At 49.8% G+C, this 20,696-nt stretch overlaps 1 protein-coding gene across 1 annotated transcript in view; it reads right to left on the reverse strand.

Annotated features, from left to right (window-relative positions):
- Positions 1 to 20,696, reverse strand: part of Galnt18 (polypeptide N-acetylgalactosaminyltransferase 18) — a 333,826-nt gene that overhangs the window by 160,459 nt on the left and 152,671 nt on the right. The window contains exon 2 of the mRNA XM_076844211.2: positions 7,923 to 8,115. Within this exon, the coding sequence (XP_076700326.1) occupies positions 7,923 to 8,115 (193 nt within the window). The remainder of the gene's footprint in view (positions 1 to 7,922; positions 8,116 to 20,696) is intronic.

Here is a 20,696-nt window from a genome sequence, read left to right on the forward strand (position 1 = left end):
TTTCTTTTAAGATATTACACTCTATTAATATAGCTTAAGCTTACTTTTCCTTCAAGAACAACATCATACTGACCCCTAATGAGGTTAACATTAACAAGAACCAGAAGTATTTTCCCAAGGTGTTTTAGCTAAAAGCGTCCTTCCCCAGCCAGGTTTGTGCAGTTAGCATTTTCAATGCAACAGCAGAGTCATCACTAAAGATGTTTCTTTTACCCCTTCGTCCTGAGGCTGTTGCCAAAGAGGACACCAACTTTTGCATCTTCTCCAGAGACCAGAGTCCAAATTAGAGAAGTTCACCTGGACCTGGGAAGGGTGGGACAAGGGGATGACGTGTGACCTGGAGTGACGAGGAACACATAAACACACTGGCTTTGCCAGGTAGCTCTTGTGGGAACTTAAACAGGAATCTGAAACTTTCAAATATTGTACATTCTCTTCCATAAAATGGGAACAGTAATAACTACCTGAGAGAGTCATGAGGATAAGGTTAAATGAGCAGATGTGCAGTAAGCACGTGCACAACACACCTGGCTCATGATAAGTGAGCAAGTGGGGGTTCTTGTGTGAATCATTATCCCATGGCAGCTGATGGTCCAGCAATCTAATTCCAAGATGATCCTAGTGCCCCACCTGGAGCATCCACTCAAACTCCAGGACCAGTCACATAATGTGCAAAAGGAAATTGTGGTGTCCCTTATGCAGATGTTTTTAAGAATTTAAACAGTGACAGGAACATGAAACCAAGTGCAGAGCCCTTCCCTACCAGGATCCCGTGCACCAGTTCACATGCTATATCAGTTTCCTAGTACTAATGGTGCTGCTATGACAAATTAGGACAAACTTGGTGGCTTAAGACAACATGAATCTATCACCTTAGAGTGCTGGAGCCCAGGAAGTCCAGCACAGGTCTCACAGGGCTAAACTCTAGGTGGTGGCAGGACTGCATTCCTTTCTGAGGGTTCCAGGGGACAATCTGTTTTTCAGGATCTAGAGGCTGCCTACACTCCTTGGCTCTCGGCCCTCTGCCATGTTCCAAGCCATCGGTGTCTAGTCAAGTCTTCTCAAGTGGCCATCTCTCTCTGATTCTGCCTCCCTCTTTCACCTTGAATTGCCCTTTTGACTAGATTGGGCTCACCCAGTAGTCTGGTATAATTTTTTTTATTTTAAAGTCATAGGATCAGCAACTTTACTTCCCCTTTGCCATGTAGCACAACTACAGGTTCAGGGGATTAGGATAGGGACCTCTTCCTGAGACCACGATTCTATCTACCAATGACACTGGCACTGTTGGCTCCCAAAGTTCAGAGATCTATGATATCTACTAGAGTGTGCACTATTGAACCAGCCTTGCCCATCCAGACTCCAGGGCGCCCCAGTCCACACAGACAAACCTTGGCTGCCACCACCATCCTGGCAGGAAGCGCCCATAGCCACTTTGGGGGATGCCCAGGAGACCCATGCCCTGGCTCTGGGTTATACTCTCTCATTGTTCTCATCCTGTCCCACACTCTCCACTTTGAAGTTGGCACAGGATTTCTCCAGCTCCAGACCTGGGCTCCTTTGAGAGTTTATGTGTGAATCTGTCCCAGACTCTCCTACTCAGGCTGCAGACAATAGTCGTATCTCCTTTACCAATACCTAGTGCCCCAACCTTTCCTGTTAGCCCAAGAGCCAGTCCATCCTAACCCTTGGGAGGGAAGGACATGGACCTCAGGGGACACAGGAGAGAGAGAAAACGTCATTGTTGACAAGGCTCAGGAGGCACTAAAGATCTAGTAAGAGGCAGGAAGTATTGAAAGTATTGCCTGTCTAGGACTCTACCCAGAGTTTCTTTGGAGCAGGCCACAGAGTTGCCATGCCAATGTGGCAGCCCTGGAGTTGGAGACCTGGGCCCCTCTTCTCCTACCCACACCCACAATCCCCCACAGAGCAATTGCTCATCCCTTAGTCTCTCCTATGGCCCCTGTTTGGAAATAACAACTATAACTTTCAGGAAACAATGTGATATGTGCCTGTCACAATAGCACCAGGGGCACTGATGTGCCACCTGCTGGCTCTCCCTGGGGCAGGAAGCCCAGCTTCTCTCATTGCCCCAAGCTGGACAGCTGGCTTCAAGCCTGCATGATGCCCTTCCCCACAACTCGCATCTTCTCAGTGACCTCCCCAAAAGATGGTGCCTCCGTCCTCCACTCCACCATGTATTCAAAGGACTCATCAGATGGCTTTCTCATGCTTTTATTTTTCAAAAACTTAATGTTGATTTACATGAAGCAAAACAAATAGATCTTAAATATACAGTTCTATGAGTATTGACAAACGTTCATGCCACAATCAAGGCTAGATATTTTTCCTTTTTATGTCCTTTGTGGGTTATTTTGAACCCCAAGGAGGTAAACAGTAAAAGGCAGGAGGAAGCACACAGAGAAAGGCATGGACTATCTGGCACCTGCATCTGGTGACATAAGGACAGAGCAAAGTCCAGCCAGGTTGGGATGCTGTACTTCTTCCCTTTACCCCTGCAGCTCCATGTCATCCCAACATGGGAAGAAGCAAGGCCATCCCTGCCCAGCCCCAATGCTTTCCATGGGGTGAGGCCCATGAGGGTCACCAGAAAGGCCAGTGATGTCCTGTCATCCCCAGGTGGCTCTGGGGCCTACTCTGCCCCTGGTACATCCATGCAGAATGAGTGACATTTGGATTTCCCCAGAGGTACAGGGAAAGGAAATTTGTCTTTTCTCTTTGTACATGAGGTTGAGAAAACTGTGCTTCCTGTTCCTATGTCCTTCCTTTCCCAGGGGAAGGGAGTCAACATTGGAAAGCAGGGCTATTTTAAGATGCCACTCTCCAGGTCTGCTTTCCTGCCACAGAGGCCATGGAGGGACAGGGCCTCCATGGGCCATCCATCCAGTCCAGACTCCTGCCTCACTAGAAGCTTTCAAGGTGACTCTTCCTAAGGGCACCAGGAAGTCATCAGCAAGTTTTCTTGCCCTCCCACCTGCTTCCATGTGGATGCTGACCTCAGTGAAGACTCCAGAAGCTATTTCTGTCTGATGCATTTCTGGTGTCTTTCCATTCTGGTTGAGCAGTGGACATTTTCTGGATAAATAAGTTGACAAAGCGCAGCAGCCACCTGGAGGAACTTTTCCCATTCTGGTTCTGTAGTGTCCTATGCCTGAGGTACTGGGCATTTTGCCTCAGCCAGGTAACAGAGTGAGCCAGATTGCATCTTTCCCCAAACAGGAAGGAGACAAAGCTAGGGACCAGCCTGGACAGACAGAAGGATGGGGCAGACTCTGAATATCCACTTTCTCCTCCAGGACCAAGTCGAGCACAACATCAGGGTTAGAATTTAGAAGAGCAAAACCAAGAACACCAGGAACAACATAAAGAATCCAAGGAACCCTCCGAGGACAGAGACCCCCACAGCCAATGGGCAGTAACGGGGAGCACAGGGGCTCAGGCAGAAGCAAGAACCTATGGCAACGCGCTTTTGGATACTGTCATTAACATGGGGCTCCCTCTCATGCACCTCAGTCCAATTCTATCAACAGTCATATTCAGGGCATCATTCTGAGCCTTGGTAATGGGTTTGATGTTCACTAAAACAATTTTTCCAAAATGTAGAAGCAGACCTTCATCCATCCCAAACTGGCCAGCAAATGCAGCTACGTTAAAACAGGCCCACCACCCCCATGACAGGGACACGGATGGACACCTCTGTTGTCAGACTGCCTGGGCTCCTCCCCAACCCTGCCACTAGTGACTCTGGGCAAGTCATGTAATCCCCCCCTGTGCCCCAGTTTCCTCTTCTGTAAAATGAAGACCCATCATAGTACCCACTTCAGAAAGTCCCTCTGAGGAGCCAAGGAGTTGATGTAAATACAGCACCTAACAATTGCCTAAAAACATGGCTCCAGCTCTATAAATGTTTGAAATAGGATAAGAGTAAAGTCAGAAGAAATATTCTCCAAAATGAATTAGACAGGGTGAGCCAAGCAACGGCCTTACTTATTATGAGACAGGAATGTTCTTGTGGAAATTGCCAGACAAAGGAAGGCATTGTCCTACCTGAGCACATGTTTGTCTCAAGTGGTTCATCAACAGCCCTCCATCTCGGGTGTGTGTGTTTGGTACGTGAGCTGGGAGGCAGGTGTGCCAGAAACCATGTGCAAAGAGAAACCACCGTTGCTAAAGCCACTTCTGCAGGGTCCTCACTGAGGGGTGAGAAGGCTCAGCTCCCTGCCTAGTAGGGGAGGTGCAGTTTTTTTGCTATTCATCTCTGTGACCAAAATGCCCGACAAGAACAACTTAGGGGAGGAAAAGTTAATTTGGGCTCAAGGTTTCAGAGGTTTCAATCCCCGGTTGGCCGACTCCATGGCTCCAGGCCTGAGGTAAGGCAGAACTTCATGGTGGAAGGGTGTGGCGGAAGGAAGCTGCTCAGACCATGAAAGCCCTGAAGCAGAGAGAAAGCAAGTGAGAGAAAGGGGCAAAGTAGAATCCCAGGAGCATGCCCCCTGCCCACTGGCTGCTTCCTCCAGCCACCTGCCTGTGGCTACCACCCAGTAATGTATTTCCATTATTAATTCATCAAATGGAGTCACCCACTGATTAGTCACAGCTCTCATAATCAAGTCATTTCACCTCTGAGCATTGCTGCAGTAACACAGGAGCTTTGGGGGGGCACCTCATATCCAAACCATAGCTGAAGCCAAGGGATCAAAGGAGCGAGTGTTATGTCTGTTGGAAGACCACACCGTCACCTGGCCGCCCCTCACTACAGTGTGACGGCGTTCTTAACAAGCCCAGCCATGTCAACTGTCATTGTCATATAACAGGCTGCAGTAGGGAGGCCCACCCTTTCCCTGACTTCCTTATTGTTTTCCCGTGAATTGTGAACAAACAGGTACTGAGCTGCGACTGTGTTTTGTGCCAGATTGTCTGCAAAGTCCCTGACTCTCTTGCTGGCCAAGTCCCTGCAGGAACTAGAAAAAGTCTAGGAAAAGGGGCCAACAGGTATGGAAACCCCTTGTCTCAGCCAGGAAACAGAGTGAGCCAGATCGCATCTTTCCCCAAACAGGAAGGAGATAAAGCTAGGGACCAGTCTGGGCAGATGGAAGGGTGGGGCAGATTCTGAATCTGCAGAGAGAAAGTCCTCCAGCAGCTGGGGAAGAAACTACAGATTTCTGCCCACCGAGGGTCCTTCAGAGTCCCTCTGTCAGGCACACTGCACTGGAGGTGACAGCAGGCAGAGCACCTCTCTCAACGCAGGGTGAAGGGCCTCAGCTCTCAGCAGCATTGTGCACAGGCAAGATCACAGCTGTGGGTCAGTGTCAGAGGCAGCTGGCATGCAGGCACCTGGGTCCAGGGCTCAGCGTGGCTACTTAGCCACTGTGGGACATGAGACACAACACTCGCTCCTTTGATTCCTTTACTTCATCTATGGTTTGGATATGAGGTGCCCTCCTCACCAAAGCTCCTGTGTTACTGCAGCAACGCTCAGAGGTGAAATGATCTGATTATGAGAGCTGTGACTAATCAGTGGGTGACTCCATTTGATGAATTAATAATGGGAATACATTACTGGGCGGTAGCCACAGGCAGGTGGCTGGAGGGAGCAGGTCAGTGGGGGCGTGCTCCTGGGATTCTACTTTGACCCTTTCTCTCACTCCTCTGCTTCAGTGCTTTCAGGGTCTGAGCAGCTTCCCTCCTCCACACCCTTCCACCAGGATGTTCTGCCTCACCTCAGGCCTGGAGCCATGGAGTCGGCCAACCAGGGACTGAAACCTCTGAAACCTTGAGCCAAAATCCTCCCCTAAGTTGTTCTTGTCAGGCATTTTGGTCACAGAGATGAATAGCTGACCAACAGAGCTTACTCCATCTGAAATGGGAAGACCACACCATCCCCTTGCCACCCCTCACTACAGTGTGAAGGGCATTTTTATCAAGCCCAGCCATGTCAACCGGTTATGGTCATAACAGCTGCAGTATGGAGGTCCACCCTTTCCATGGCTTCCTTCTTGTCCTCCCGTTAACTGTGGACAAACATGTACTGAGCTGGGACAGTGTTTTGTGCCACATTGTCTGCAATGTCCCTGGCTCTCCTGCTGGCCAAGCCCCTGCAGGAGCCAGAGGGTCCCAACTCCTCCAAGGCCCTCTTCTCCAGAACCCCCACGTCAGACCTGATCCTCTCCCCCAGTCCCAGGCTTGGTCTCTGTAGCCCTCCTAGTGGGCTGAGAGGCATTTAGCTGAAGCTTGGAAATTTCCAGAATCCAGCCCCAGTTCAGCACCTGTACTGTGGCCATGGTGTCCTGAGGCCCCTGCCCCCCCACCTCCCCCTGGGCATGCAGCAGCCTCCTGACTGCTCCCCCCTGCTTCCTCCCTCCCCCCCTTCAGCCTAGTAACGCAATGACCAGTGGGGCCTTGGAAAATGACAGTCCATCAGGCCACTAACCTGCTCCAACCTTCCCATGGATTCCCACCTCACCGAGCAAAAGCCATACCCTGGCAACAGCCTGCAAAACCCTTCTCCTGCTGCCTCAACCTGAGCCACACAGTGGAACCACCTGGGAGCTCTCAACAGCAGAGGCGCCTAGCGTCACCCTGGAAACTCACTTAAATTGGTCTGGGACACGGCTCTAGGATCAAGACTGTTTTTCAAGATCCCACAGTGAGGCCAAGGTGCAGCCAAGATGGAGAACCACTGCTCTTTGGATCTGCTTCCTGTGCCCCTCTGACCTCATCTCCAACGCTTGCCTCCTTGTTCCAGTCACACCAGCCTCCTTCCTTCCTTCCCCTCAGACATGCCCAACATGCAAATAACTCAGGGGAGAACTTGCCAGTCCCTCTGCTGGGCACACGCCTCCCCAGGACAGGGTCTGCCTGGCTGCCTTTCTCAGGTCCTCTGATTTCTGCTCCAAAGTTCCCATCTCAGACTTTTTCTGACCACCATTAAAAACCAAAATTGCAACCCAGACTCCTCTCCCAGCAGGTCCCTGTCTCCTTCCCCAACTTCAAATTTCTGCATAGCACTTACTGGATCATGCTAGGTATTTGACTGGTTTTGTTTACTATCTGTTCCCAACCAAGTTAAATGTAGGCTCCGTGAAGGCGGAGAGTTTTGACTCTTTCATCCACTGCTCCATCCGGGGCCTACACGGGGCTGGCACAGAATAGGGCTTCCTGGATAATATCTAAGTGAAGTTCATGTCCTCCCTGGTCAAGGAATAACCATACTCAATTATACAGCATACAGCAGGTGCTCCCTAAGTGTTTATGGAACTGAATTAAATTCTTCTTCCTCAAAGAACACAGTCTCCCAATCCAGCAGCAAAATATTTCCCAAAAACTCCAGAGAAGAGTTTTTGCAGCTATGGTTTGCAGATTGAAGAAAATTTCTTAAATAAGGAGAAAGGGGGCAAAAGAAGGTGTGGGGGAGCACACAGGAGTTAATGAGATTTTCCTAGCTCTGGTACGTGCCCACATTTTTAATAATTAGGAGTCATAAAAATTCTAACTGAACCTTAAAGGAACATCCTTGTGTAACAAAGAGAGAAGTCAAGACAGACTCTCTGCCGGGTGTAATGACTTGTTAGCCCTGGAAGATGGATGTACTTTAAAAAACTAATTTACAGGAAAAAAATAAATTTGTTCATAAAAATGCAACTAATTGGGTTAAAATGACATATTAGCGGGGATGCCAGATGATTCTAGTGCCCTTAAGGAGTAAATTGGGTTATTAATCCTCACAATCTCTAATAGAAGGAAGCCCTCCCCCTGCCCAGCAGATGGAAAGACTGAGATTCCAAGAGGAAAAGGAGCAAAGGGACCCCCAAAGTCTAACGCCCAGTCCTGACTCTGTCCCCAGCACTGTGAGGACCCGTCTTCCCAGGTCTGACAAGGGCCCCGTCACTGACTCTGCTCACCCACTGGGTCTGAGGTCAGGCAGGGGCCGGTCGAGGGGCAGGCGGTCACTAAGGTAGGCGTTGTAGCCGTAGTACTGGAACTGCTTCAGGGCCACGCGCCGGCCTTCGGGGCTGAGCTCCTGGCCCCAGTGTGCAAACAGAGAGGAGTCTGTGAAGGGCTCAGCCTCTGCCTCCTCAGGCTTTGCAGGAGCCTCTGGAGGAAAAAGGGACAAGGAGACAGTGGTCAGAGTGCACCCCTGCATATGCCATGACAACGACTTTCCCTTCCTCACAATGGTCTTGGGTCACAACAATCTTAGCCCCTTCTTTGGTGAGTGAGGGGAGACTGAAAATTTCATGCTTCCCAATGATCCATTCATCCACGAATACATCCCTTCACGCATCCAACAACCACGAGACATAGGGATGTAGAAATACATCTATCGGGGTCTGCCAGTGGGCTGGGGGATGTGAGCCCGATGCCCCATGACTTCAGCATGGACTTCTGCTTCTCTTTCCTCAGCTTGCACACCTTCCCCTGCCACCCTTCCTATTCCAGGCCTCATGCTGAGAGCTGGCTGGTTGGGGTCTTTTCCTCTGCCCTGTCTGGTCATGCTGAGAGCTGGCTAGCTCCGCTGTGTGGCATTGAGCTGCTGTGATCACTCCGACCACACTGCCTCCTGCGGCTCTGTCCACTGGGAGAGGGAATAGGACACAGGTGACAGCCAAGCCATCCTCAGCCTGCTACACTTGCAGGGCACTGCTCTCTGGACCCCTGGATGTTGTGGTGGCAGCCCCACACTGGGTCATGCCCAAGAACACGGAAGGGGGCGTCACCAGCTGGAAGAGCAGGAGCTTTGGGTTTACACACTGATGGATTCAAATCCCGCTCCACCACAACCACTCAGCCTGCCTAAGTGGAACAACTGTCCTGTGACACAGAGAACACATTAACCCCCTAGACCTGGGAGGGTCACATTAAAGAACATACACAAAGCACTTAGATCAGCACATGCCTTAGAAGGAGTGTACAATCCATGGTAACTAGGATTACCATAGCAAGGGAAGGTCATTTAAACTGTTTGTTGTTGTTGTTGTTGTTGTTTTTAATGGGGAAGGGGGCAACAGGCCTTGCCAGACATGTGGTAGACTGGGACTTGCACATTAGTTCTCCAGGACAGCAATCAGTTAAAGCCTGAAGTCAGAGAAACTAGTCAGAGATGTCTGGCCCACTTCTGTGCTATAGATATGGAGGTAAGTAAGTAAGAGATGAGCCAGAGGCCGGGAATGGGATGGAGACCCAGGAAGGCAAAAGCTGGTCAGGAACAGGAGAGGCAGGTGCAGGACCCCTGTGGATGTCCATTTCCTCAGCTGTCTGTCTGGAGTCGATAGGTACATAGCATTCGTAAAAGTATGGGCTGGACACAGGCAGGGAGCTAAGGTCCCCAGGTCTTCTAGATTAGGGCACTCAGAGTTGCAGGCTGCTACTACCTCTTAGGTCACTCTTCTAGAAGGGGATCTGGCAGAGAACGAGGTCTGGGAACAAAAGAGTGAGCTTGTAGCACCCGGGTTCCTCCCAATGTGGAATGGGTGATCCAGCAGTAGGAAGCCCTCATTGCTAGAAAGGTGGAGTTGTCATGGGTGAAAGGTAGCTTAGAGCCATGATTCTCAGAGTAGATGAGCATACAGGTGCCAGAGATTTGAGAGAGAGAGAGATGTAAAAGCAACACATTAACAGGACTCCCAGGTGTCGGCTGAACTCACTGGATAAGGAAGCTCAAGCCCTCCTCCTCTCAGTGCCACATCCTTCAATTTGGATACGTGTGACCCCTGACGTGACCATAAAAGCCAACACACACTGAGTGCTTGCTCTTGCCATGAGCCAGACCCTCCTCTAAGCATGTCCCCTTATAGACTCCTCTCACCCTGATCATCTCTATTTCATAGATGGAGTAAGCAAGTCCCAGAGGAGCAAGAGACTTGCTCAGGATCACGAAGAAGGAAGTGAAGGAGCTGGGATTCAACTTTGGGCCCTGCCACTGTCCCCATGGCCTCTAACGACATCTCAGTTACCAATTTCTTCTAAAGATATAAAAAAGAAACTCAGATCCATCAAACAGAGTATGATAAATTGTAGAATAAAATGCAAACTAAGCACCCATTTCTAAGACAAAGCGAGGGATTCCAGCGTGGGGCGGGGGGGGGGTGTCTGCCCACAGCTTTATCCCACAACCAGGGTGCGCTGGCTCAGTCTCCATCCCTCTGAGGCAGGCTTGATGAGAAGCACCGGCTTGCATGATCTTGAAGGTCCTTGTTATCTCTAAAAAGATGTATGACTCATTCGTTTGGAATGGGGGTAGTAAAACTCTAAATCAGTGAACCAACTGAATCATATAATATTTAAAAGAAATGTAGTTTTATTGCTCTCAAATGCCTAAATGGATATTACCAAGTAAAATGAGATCAGTTAATGAAAAAATTATGATTCACAATTAGGCCTGGGTTGCATAATGATGTAGTACAAACATATTGAAATCCTGGCTTACAGCACCACGTGTCCCTACCTTTTGATTCAGTCTGGGTACAAATGACAGCAAACTTGAAACCAGTGGGTCCTCAAAGAGGAATTAGGGGAACTACAGCGGGAAGCAAGTATACTTTCTGCAAACTTGACACGAGCCGCTAGGTGATTTCCTTATCCAGGGCTATCTTAGCCCCGTGGTCCTCACAGGTGTGGACTCCATGGGGGCAGGACCCTGCCCATATGATTCCCACTCTGTCTTTAATTCCGAGAATACTATGTGGGTCTTATGTGAATCTTGATACATCATTTTAAAATGAATTAATTAGTAAGTAACCCACAGTGGTTAGTTATTAGACGTGAAGAAACCAGAGATGAAAAAGCCCAATAAATACTCTAAGGGCACCAAACTTGTCATGGGCATTGAACAGAGGTCCAGCTTCTCCCCACCTCCACCTTCATTCCTCTGCATGAAGGATGTCACCTGTGGTCCATAGCCCACCATCTGTTTTTTTTTTAATGGTTCCAGGGATTGAACTCAAGGGGCACTCACCCACTGAGCCACATCCCCAGACCTATTTTGTATTTTATTTAGAGACGGGGGGGTCTCACTGAGTTGCTTAGAGCCTCGCTTTTGCTGAGGCTGGGTTTGAACTCACAATCCTCCTGCCTCAGCCTCCCAGGCTGCTGGGATTACAGGTGTGCACCACCTTGCCGGGCACCCACCATTTTGTTGTTGTTGTTATTGTTTTGTGTGGTGCTGGCGATTGAGCCCAGGGCCTTGTGCATGCAAGGAAAGCACTCTACCAACTGAGCTGTATCCCAACATCTATTTTTGAAAATAAAGTTCTACTAAAACACAGTCTCTTCCATTTGCTCACATGTCATCTATGGCTGCTCTAGAGAACGTGAGGAGGGCTGAGTCGGTGTGACAGACCAGGGGCCCACAAAGCAAAAAATAGGTACTGTCTGGTCCTTTGAGAAAAAGCCTGCCAGCCCTGCTCCATGCCTTCCAGTTGCCTCCCCTTAGGTAAGGAGACCTCACCCTGCTAACTTCATTTTTTTCCCCCAAGAGCTAATTAGCTATGGTTTCAGAATCCTGAGGGCTATACTCCAGGTTTTTATTTATTTTTTTTCAGTTCCGAGGATTGGTACAGGATGCTCTACCACTGAGCTACATCCCCAGCCCTTTTTATTTTTTATTTTGAAACAGGGTCTCGCTAAATTGCTGGCCTGAGTCACTGAGATTAAAGTCATGTGCCACTGTTCCCGGCTTTACTCCAGCTCTTTTATTGTTTTGGTCTACCTCACTCTGAGCCTCAGTCTTCTCGTCTGGACCATGGGGTTGATAATAATCTCACCTCCTTCATAGGTCGTTGGTGATCATTACATAATATGTCTATGTAAGGAGCTTGGCACAGGTAAGCTCTCAATAAATGCCAGCTGCTGAGGACCTGTAATGTCCGCAGTCCCAGCAGGGTACCCTCCCATCAACACCACCTTAGGTCAGATGGGAAGATGCCCTGTCCTGAGGTTTGCGGCTCTAAAAGACACAGATGACCAGATGAAGGGTCTCTACATCCATAGAAAAGCAGCCTTAACCAGTCCCAGGGCCAACTCCCTTCTCCAGTAAGAAAGAAGATCCATGTGGTCATCCAGCACAGGGACACAGTAAAGATATAGGCAAAGAGACCCCAGAAAAGTGCCTGGGCTGGTGCTATGAAGGTGTCCAGGGTGTCTAGATTTCTTTTGTGGTGGCCAGATCCTTGGATGTCGCACCCAGGGACAAGACTGCTCCCAGGAATAGACATGAGCTGGGGTCCCTGCTGGGGTTCACACCCACCTGGGCATATCTGATTAAAAGACCATGGGGTAACTAGAAAGAAGCATCTCTCCAGGGATTGAAGGCTCCAAAGGAAGAGTCAAGAAGCAAAGATGCCATAGCAGGAAAGAGCATGTTGTGGGGCTCAGGGTCCATACAGAGATGCTGGGAAGGTCTGCAACTCAGGAAAGAGAATCAGAGCCATCTGGGCCTAATCAGGCCAGGGACAGCCAGTGGATGGAAGAGAGAAGAACACCACAATGAAGAGGGTAAAACCAAAAGGTGTGGAATTAGCCACATCATCTGAAAATAGTTTATAAACCCCCAAACTGCATCCCCACGTCCAACATGCCAACATCACCAAAGGCACGGTCTCAAGTGGCCAAATGCATTATTTGAGGTCTGACCACAGGCTGATCTTGGGAATCTACTGCAAAACCTTTGCCCTGGGAGCTGATGCTCTGGTACAGCACACCCCAACCCACTGCATTGCCCCTGCCAGGCACTGAGGCCAGAACTCCCTGCCTCCCCTGGGATGGAGGTCTAACCATTCCCATATTGGTAAGAAGATGTTGCAGATCAAAGACATTAATGGCTTATGGTTGAGACTATACCAGCCTGACCACTGACCTACCCACATATGATAGGCCAAGACACACTTGGGAGAGGAAAACCCACTTGAGGAGTGAAGAAATCTCAGGTTCCAGTTGGCCTGCGCTGGTGTGTACCCGATGCTAAACTGTAGATACCTTCAGAGCAGCAAAAAAACAGTGCCACCCAAGCCCTTCAGGTGCTCCCTGCTTCTCCAGCAGTGCAGGCCCTTCCTCAGAGGCTTCTTTTCACCAGCCAGCAACTAAAAAGTATATGCCATAAGCTGGGTAAATGGATGGAGCTGGAGAATACTATGCTAAGCCAATCCCAAAGAACCAAAGGTGAGATTTTTTCTCTGATACGCAGATGCTAATTCACAATAAGTGGATGGGGAGAATAGAGGTATTTTGGACTAAACAGAGGTGAGTGAAGGGAGAGAAGCGGGTGTGGGGGTAGGAATGATAGTAGAAAGAATGGGACACTATTACCCTATGTGCATATATGATTACACGACCTGGATAACTGCATCATGTACAACCAGATGAATGAGAAGTTGTACTCCATTGACGTATGATGTGTCAAAATGCATTCTACTTTCATGTATAACTAATTAGGACAAATTAAAAAAAAAAAAAAGGCATATGCTAGACCCAACCAGAAGTGCCAGACCCCTGCTCTGTATGTTCAGCATTCCTAAAGATGGGTTAGAGCCTGCACCCTGAGGTTGCTTGTCAAATACATTTTGACTATCACTTGCTCAAGCCCTTCCTGGGCTGGCTCCTGTGAACAGAACAAGAAGTTTCTAGAGACACACTCTCTCAGCCCATCTGCTACCCCATGGTAATGCCTCGCCCTCATTGTGCATGACCTGTTTTCCAGAAAGTTCTACCAAGGATCACATAGTGCATCGGGGAAATGCCACAATATGATCTCAGAGATCTGCCCCACAGAGCCTGACACACAGACCGATAATGAGAGCAGAACATTACAGATACATCCGAACAGGCTCCATGCTAATTCACAGAGACATGAAAGAAGTGGGGCGGGGAAGACCCAGCAAAGCTTTAATGCAACAAAAGCTGCAGCTTCCAGTCTTGTCACGGGCTAATCAGCCAGCCAAGAGGAGCACATCTGGACACCCTGCCAAGGCTCTGACAGCTCCTGAAGAAAATAGGAAGAAGACCTGCACGAGGGGTGGCTGCTTGGTGGGCAGCCCGAACAGAGGGCTGGCCCCGCCCACTGACTTTTGCTCCAAGATCTTGGTGGTTCTGAGATCCCAAGATAGATGGAAAGATGGGCTCTAGAGTGAAACAGACATTGCAATCCTGCTCTGCCCTGTCCCGGCCTGCCTGCTGTCTTCCCTGGAGATCCCCATCATCTGGAGCTGAGCGTTGCCAGCTCTTGCTGTGGCTGCAGGTGGAAACTCAGAGGTGCTGGTGTCTTTTCAGGGGAGTTTCATTCGAGTCTGCAGCCCAGACCTCTTCCTGAGTAAGAACCCAGCTCTTTCTGTTCCTTGGACTGTAGGATAAGGCAATGGGAGGAGTCCTATTGCACAGTTGCTCCTGGAAGTCAAAGTGATTTGGGGCTCCCACCTGTAGGTTGGGCAGCAGGACCACTCAAGCCTTTCTGAGAAGGCAGACAAAACCACACATAGGACAAAGCCCACACGACCAACGCCAGCCTACCGCCCAGGTGGAAGCAGAAGCCACATCTCTGCTTCTAGTCCCTCAATTTGGATTCCTGTTAGGTTGTTTTCTTAGGAAACTGATAGAGCCTTCTTGTTTCTTACGATTTTAATTTGGTTTACCATATGACCCTCTCCCTGGCAGAGGGGACAGCTAAGAAGGCTTTGGGGGTGCGTGGGGAGGGGGCCCAGCTCCTACCCTGAAGCCAGTCCTGCAGCCACTGCTATTTCTGCTCTGCCCTCAGGCGGTGCTCAGAGCCAAAGCTTTGGGTGTTTGGGGATGGGATCTGCAGCCCAGTGGATGAAGGTGGGAGAAACACACAGGCAGCCCAAGTCCCCGCGCAGCTACCCATGCAGGGCACTTGGGCCCTGTGTCTGAGGTTCATCCAGGTGACAGACTGATGATTCTGATTCATGGTCCCCTTCTCAGATTGTCCTGGGGACCCTTTTCTTCTCACTCCTGCACCTGCTAGTCATTCTTTCTGGCCCCTTCAAGCCTCCGTTTTTCCTCTTGTGAAATGGGAACAGACTTCCGGGGAGCTATGGGGGTGACTGTGAAGTCAGATTTAGGAAAGATGAATGTTCAACATCCAATAAGGGGGTTCCAGGTGATGCTGAGTGTCCCAGCTAGAATTCTGCGCACAGGATTTCCTTTCCTCCCTCTCCTGCTTTCAAAACAGCTCTATTGGGTATAATTTACATAGCATAATATCACCATTTTAAACATCCAATTCAATGACTTTTAGAAAACTTTGCTTCAACTCTTGAGATGCCTTGGTGCATGCTTTATTTGAGAGTTAAAAAGAAAGGGCTAATTCAATGTCCAGAAACGTACATTTTCAGCTCTCTCAGTAAACTGCCTGCTGACTTCCTGCTGCTGAGAAGTCTCCATTATTCCCACTAAAGAGCTTGATGTCTGGCTTCTCTAAAGAAGACTATGCTATTTGCAGTTCCTCTTGGCACTGCTAATGAGGGCGGGGTTCACACCACTACACAGGGAGGGGCGACACCTGGAAGAGCCAGGAAGCACCATCCAGGTGGCAACACCCAGGCCCCACCTGGGGCTTCCATCTGCTGTGCCCACTTCTTTCCATGCCACGGCCAAGGACACTGTCTCCCTCCCTCGTCTTCCAACACCCAGCTTCGATCCAAATCCCAGCTTTGGTGACTGATCCAAGACAAAGGGAGGGACAGAGAGTTGTGGAAAGCAGGCAGCTTGGGAGGCCAGAAGCTCAGCCGACTCTGTCCTCCAGTGCTGGGCAATTCTGCCCCAACCTCTGCTTCTGTCAAATGGGGCCTGTGTTTGAGCTTCACCTGGGGGGCATCGGGGGATTTTAGCACAATATAGTGGTACTTTTCTTATTGGGCTTCCAAGAGAAAATTCCCAGAATTCATTAAACACCCTTTGAGATGTTCAGAGCTCTATCAAGAGTGAGCTACTGTGATAATTAGCCCTCTTCTTGGCTCTGGAGTTGCATCAGAGCAGGAACTGCAGGGCCCTTGCCAGTGGTGCTCATGATTAGGCTCTTTCTTCCTGGAGTCCTCAGAGCTGCTAAAATGAAGAAGTGGAATCAGACAGGGAAGGGCTTGGAAGGAAACAGAGGGGGGAACCCCGACAGCTCCCTCTGCACAAGGACTTTACTCTTGGTGCACAGGTGATCTGGGAGAGCAGCCACCAGTGCCTGCAGAGGGCAAGAAAAGAAGATCCCTCAGGGCACCTCTCCTAAGAAAAGACAGTGTACAGGCACGAGAGCAGTCCCCTAGTCATACCAAGAGTGAATTTTACAAAAGGGCTCAGTTCACCAGGCAGAGGTGCTCCACGGTCAGCTCTGCCCTGGGCTGCCTGTGTAACCTTCATCGAGCTCTTAAATCTCTCTAAATCTTGGCTTGCCCATCGGTTGAATAGAAAGCATAATATTCATCCCTAAGCATGTGGCAAAGTGCAAGTGTGACCACAGATGCTGTCAAAGGGCTTAGCAAGCCCTCAAATGCACAATGAGTGTAGTAGTGTTTCATAGCTGCTATAACAAATGACCACGAACTCAGCGGTCTAAGAGAACACATTTCTGGAAATAAGCAGGTGACTAGAGTCTCACTGGGCTAAAACAAAGGTGTCACAGTCTGTTTCTGGTCTTTTCCAGCTTCTAAAGGCTGCCGAGTTCTGGCTCAAGGCCCTTCCTCATCTTCATGACTACAGTGGGTGGAGTCCCTCCCTACCACAGCATCTGACCCCCTCTATCTCCCTCTTGCCCGCAGGCCCTGGCCTCTATAGTCACATGGTTAGGCTCACATGGTTAACCCGAGCCACTCCCCCAATTTTAAGGCCAGCTGATAGACAACCTTGGCTGCAGAGGCAGCCTGAATTTCCCTTTTCCATGTAAGGAAGCACAATAGGTTCCACGATGAGGCAATGCCCATCTTTGGGCAGACATTATTCTGCTGCCACAGTCAGAGATCAATCATTGCAAATTTTCAGACTATAAAGGAGATTCTAATACTTTATTCTCGGGTTGTAGTGAGGCAAAGTAACAATAGCTGACATTTGTTGAGTCTACCCTGTGCCAGCACAGCCGCTCTCTCAACCCCACAGTCCACAGAGACCACACAGGAACATGCCCAGCACAATCAGGCAGGGCTGCTGTCCACATTCTTCAAACAGCAGGTGCAACCCCAGGCAGCAGGCAGCCAGGAGCTGTGGAGGGCCTCACCCCCTCCACCCCTCACTGACCTTGAAGCCACCTTGGCCCTGCATCCCTGAGCAGTAATTAAGAAACAACAAAGGAGAGACTTAGTGCCAGGAAAGAACTGTGGCAACCACTGTCCTGCCTCAGTTTCCTCCCCACAGCAGAAGCATTCCAGCTTCCAAGGGCTCCAGACCTGGGGTCCCCCTCCCACTGCTGTGCTCTGGCATATGGCCACCCAGGTCTAGTTTTCAAAACTTCCCACAGCTAATGTTCTGCAGCTGATGTTCTGTTTGCTGTTGCTGTTTTTGTTGCTGTTGGGGGAGGGGTGGGATGTTCCTGACCCTGAAAATCCAATGAAAACTGTGGACCACAACTGAGAAAAATGCACATTGGCAGGTGCATTCAGTACCAAGGAAGCCATGCCAGACAGTCCAGTGTGAGGCAAGGGTTGGCACACGTCTCCAGTTGTAAGTATTTAGGTTTACAGGTCAGGTGCTCTCTATCACAACTACTCAAAGCAGCCATAGATAATGTGTCCATGAATGGGTGTGACTGTGTTCCAAGAAAGCCACAACTATAAAGCAGGCAGCAGGTCAGATTGGGCCCCTGTAGTAATCGCACAGACTTGGATTCCACGGCATCCTTTACTAGAGGGACGAGGCTTCAAAGCTCAGGGTTTATTTCCTCATTTGTAACAACATCTACCAGGTAGAGTTGGTGAGGAATAAAGGAGGGAATGTGGGTAAAGCACCCTAAACAGTGCCTGACCCATGTAGCTCCATGATATCATTAACTAGGATCTGCCTGCTAGCTGGTTGGTCGGTCTGTCTATCTATCTATCTATGTTTATTTATTTTTGGTACAGTGTCTCCCTAAGTTCCTGAAGCTGTCTTTGAACCTGTGATCCTCCTGCCTCAGCCTCCTGAGCCTCTAGGATTACAGGCATGTGCACCACCTGCCTAACTTGCCTGCTGGCTTTGAAATTCATCTGCCGCATCCCAAGGAGGACACATCCCAACTCTCCTGACATCAGCTTCATGTCACACAACTTTAGTCCATCTGACTGGCCAAGAACGGGACCTAGGTCAGCCCCGCTTGGGAAGGATAAAAGGCAGTCATGATAATGTAAGTCCAAATCACTAAGAAGAGCAGCCAGGGCAGGAGTGGAATCAGGCCCTGCGCTCTTAGAGGGGCCTGCAAGGATTTGGGCTGCGCCCAGTCAGGGTGCTAAGATTCTGGAAGAGTGGCAAGTCCTAGCAAGGAACTAGAGAACAAGTCACAGGGGGCCGTGGGCAGGGTGGCACAGGAGAAGTACAGTCACTTGAGTCTGGACTAACATGGTAGGTGAGGAAGAGGAAAATATCTGGCTCTGCGAGCTCACTCTGAATACTCCACAATGGCTCCTCTCAGGGATACAACCACACCAAGTCACACAGGGCTGGCACTATGGTACCCTTCCGAGCCTGCACAGGGTGATTCTGTGCCCAGGAGTGGCCGGCTCACCACTGAGGTGGCTGGTGCAGCCAGAACTCATCGTGAACACACACCACAGAGAAATGGAAATGACTTGATTAGAAATTATGCAGAATGAAAGCTGCTACTAAAGGGTCCAAGTTTTACACTTCAAGCCAACCATATAAAGTACATGTGAAAAACTCATTTTAGGGAGTGACAAATGTGCATATCTTAGGAACCAGGATTTATATGCACCATTACTTGCTATTTTAAAGCAACCCTTTAAACCTTGAATTCTGCCTAGGAGATATAATGAACTCTGAAGCACGCACCATCATTTCCCCTCCCCTGAGAGCTGGCAGCCTGTGGCTGAGCACCCAGACTTCTAAATATACACCTCACTGTTCGCACATAAAACACAATGTTGCCCCATGCCAATTTCATGGAAGGAACTCGCTGTACTGACCCTGTTGATGTTCGAGTGCCTCGCTTCTCCTGTTGCAACAGCAGCGGGCCACCACGGGGGAAAGAAATGTGGCCCTTGGCAGTCAGGCAGCCTGCAGTCCAGACCAGTGTCAGACCCTCCAGCAGCTCTTGTTCCCTGCAAAGGGCTGCAAGGTGCCACAGGGTCCTCCTTGCTTTGAGAATCCTATAGCCTGCATTAAGCTGCAAAAATCACATGCACCTTTCCTCTGTAATAGAACTCTGCCCTTCACTCTCCTGTCTCAGAAGCCTCTCCTGGGAAGCCTGCCTTTTTCCAGCATCTTCCTTCTGGTCAGAAAGGGCAGCAACTTGCCGTAGGGCATGGTTCCCAAGCCTTGGCAGGCATCAGACGGCTGCCCTTGTGCCTGTTCCCTCCAGCACCCACGAGGGCTCCTATGAACTGGCTCCTACTTGTGCTCAAAGGGTACGCCCGGATGTGCAGTACTTCTGAGGCAGCCACACTCCAGCCTGGGCCCTGGGAAAACCGACAAACTTTCTCCCTCAGAGACCTCATACCAGTCCCAGGGCCTGTGTCTATGGAAGGCTTCTGCAACCTGTGTGACAGGCCGGTAGGGAGGCGGGTGGTGTTCTATAATGGGAGGTATTTCCTCACCCCCACAAGACCCTGGGGGCATTAACCCAGGCCCCCAGAGGAGAACAGAGGGTCCATTCCATTCCATTCCATCCAGTTCTCACTGGCCATATCCCCCCCCCGCCCCCCCCCCGCCCCTCTCTCTCTCTCTCTCTCTCACACACACACACACACACACACACACACACACACATCTCACAGAAGCCTGCAGCAGCCCACAAAGACTTGTCCTGAGAACATATTCTTCAAGTCCCAGGGGGCTGCTCACTGCATGCAGCAAGATCATTAAAAATATGCCATTTTAAAGACCAGAGACGAACACTTGTAAAAACAAACTTGCAGGAAGAAATATTATGGAGCTCCACTCTGATTAAATAAACCATATCTGAATCTTTAAGTGCAATTTTCATCAGAGAAGGACAAATATGAGTCGGGGCCCCGTGAGCCTGGGGTCCGCCAACACGCCCCTGGGTCATGTGTGCCATCTTGGCTGGGGCGGTCCCCAGGCCAAGCGCCATCACTCCCAGCAGCTGTCGATCACGGGGCGCTTTTCATTACTGCCTCAGTCATAAATCTCCCAGCCCCTCCCAGCCCCGGTGGCCATGGCTGTACTGCAGCATAGAGAAGTGGATTTGTCCTTCGAAAAAGTTAACAAACAGGCTCTCCCAACCCCGGGCCCCAGCAGGATCAGGAAAGGCTTTGAATCCACGTCAAAGAAAGCATCAAAGGAAATAGGCCATTTTCAAACAAAATTCATTTCTCAAGCATGACAGTGGAAATATTTATCACATGAAAGATGTGAGACCTTTGTGATGTCTCCGTGCTCTGTTAGGGATGCAGCGTGTGTCCAGCCCAACGTGTGCAACCCCGTCATGCCTGCGATGTTTGAAAGGGGGAAAATTAGTCCTTCCCATCTGGCAGACTCTTAATTTACCAACCCGGTCGTAATCGTGTAGCATGGGC

The sequence above is a fragment of the Callospermophilus lateralis genome, chromosome 2 (assembly GCF_048772815.1).
Source record: "Callospermophilus lateralis isolate mCalLat2 chromosome 2, mCalLat2.hap1, whole genome shotgun sequence".
NCBI lineage: Eukaryota > Metazoa > Chordata > Mammalia > Rodentia > Sciuridae > Callospermophilus > Callospermophilus lateralis.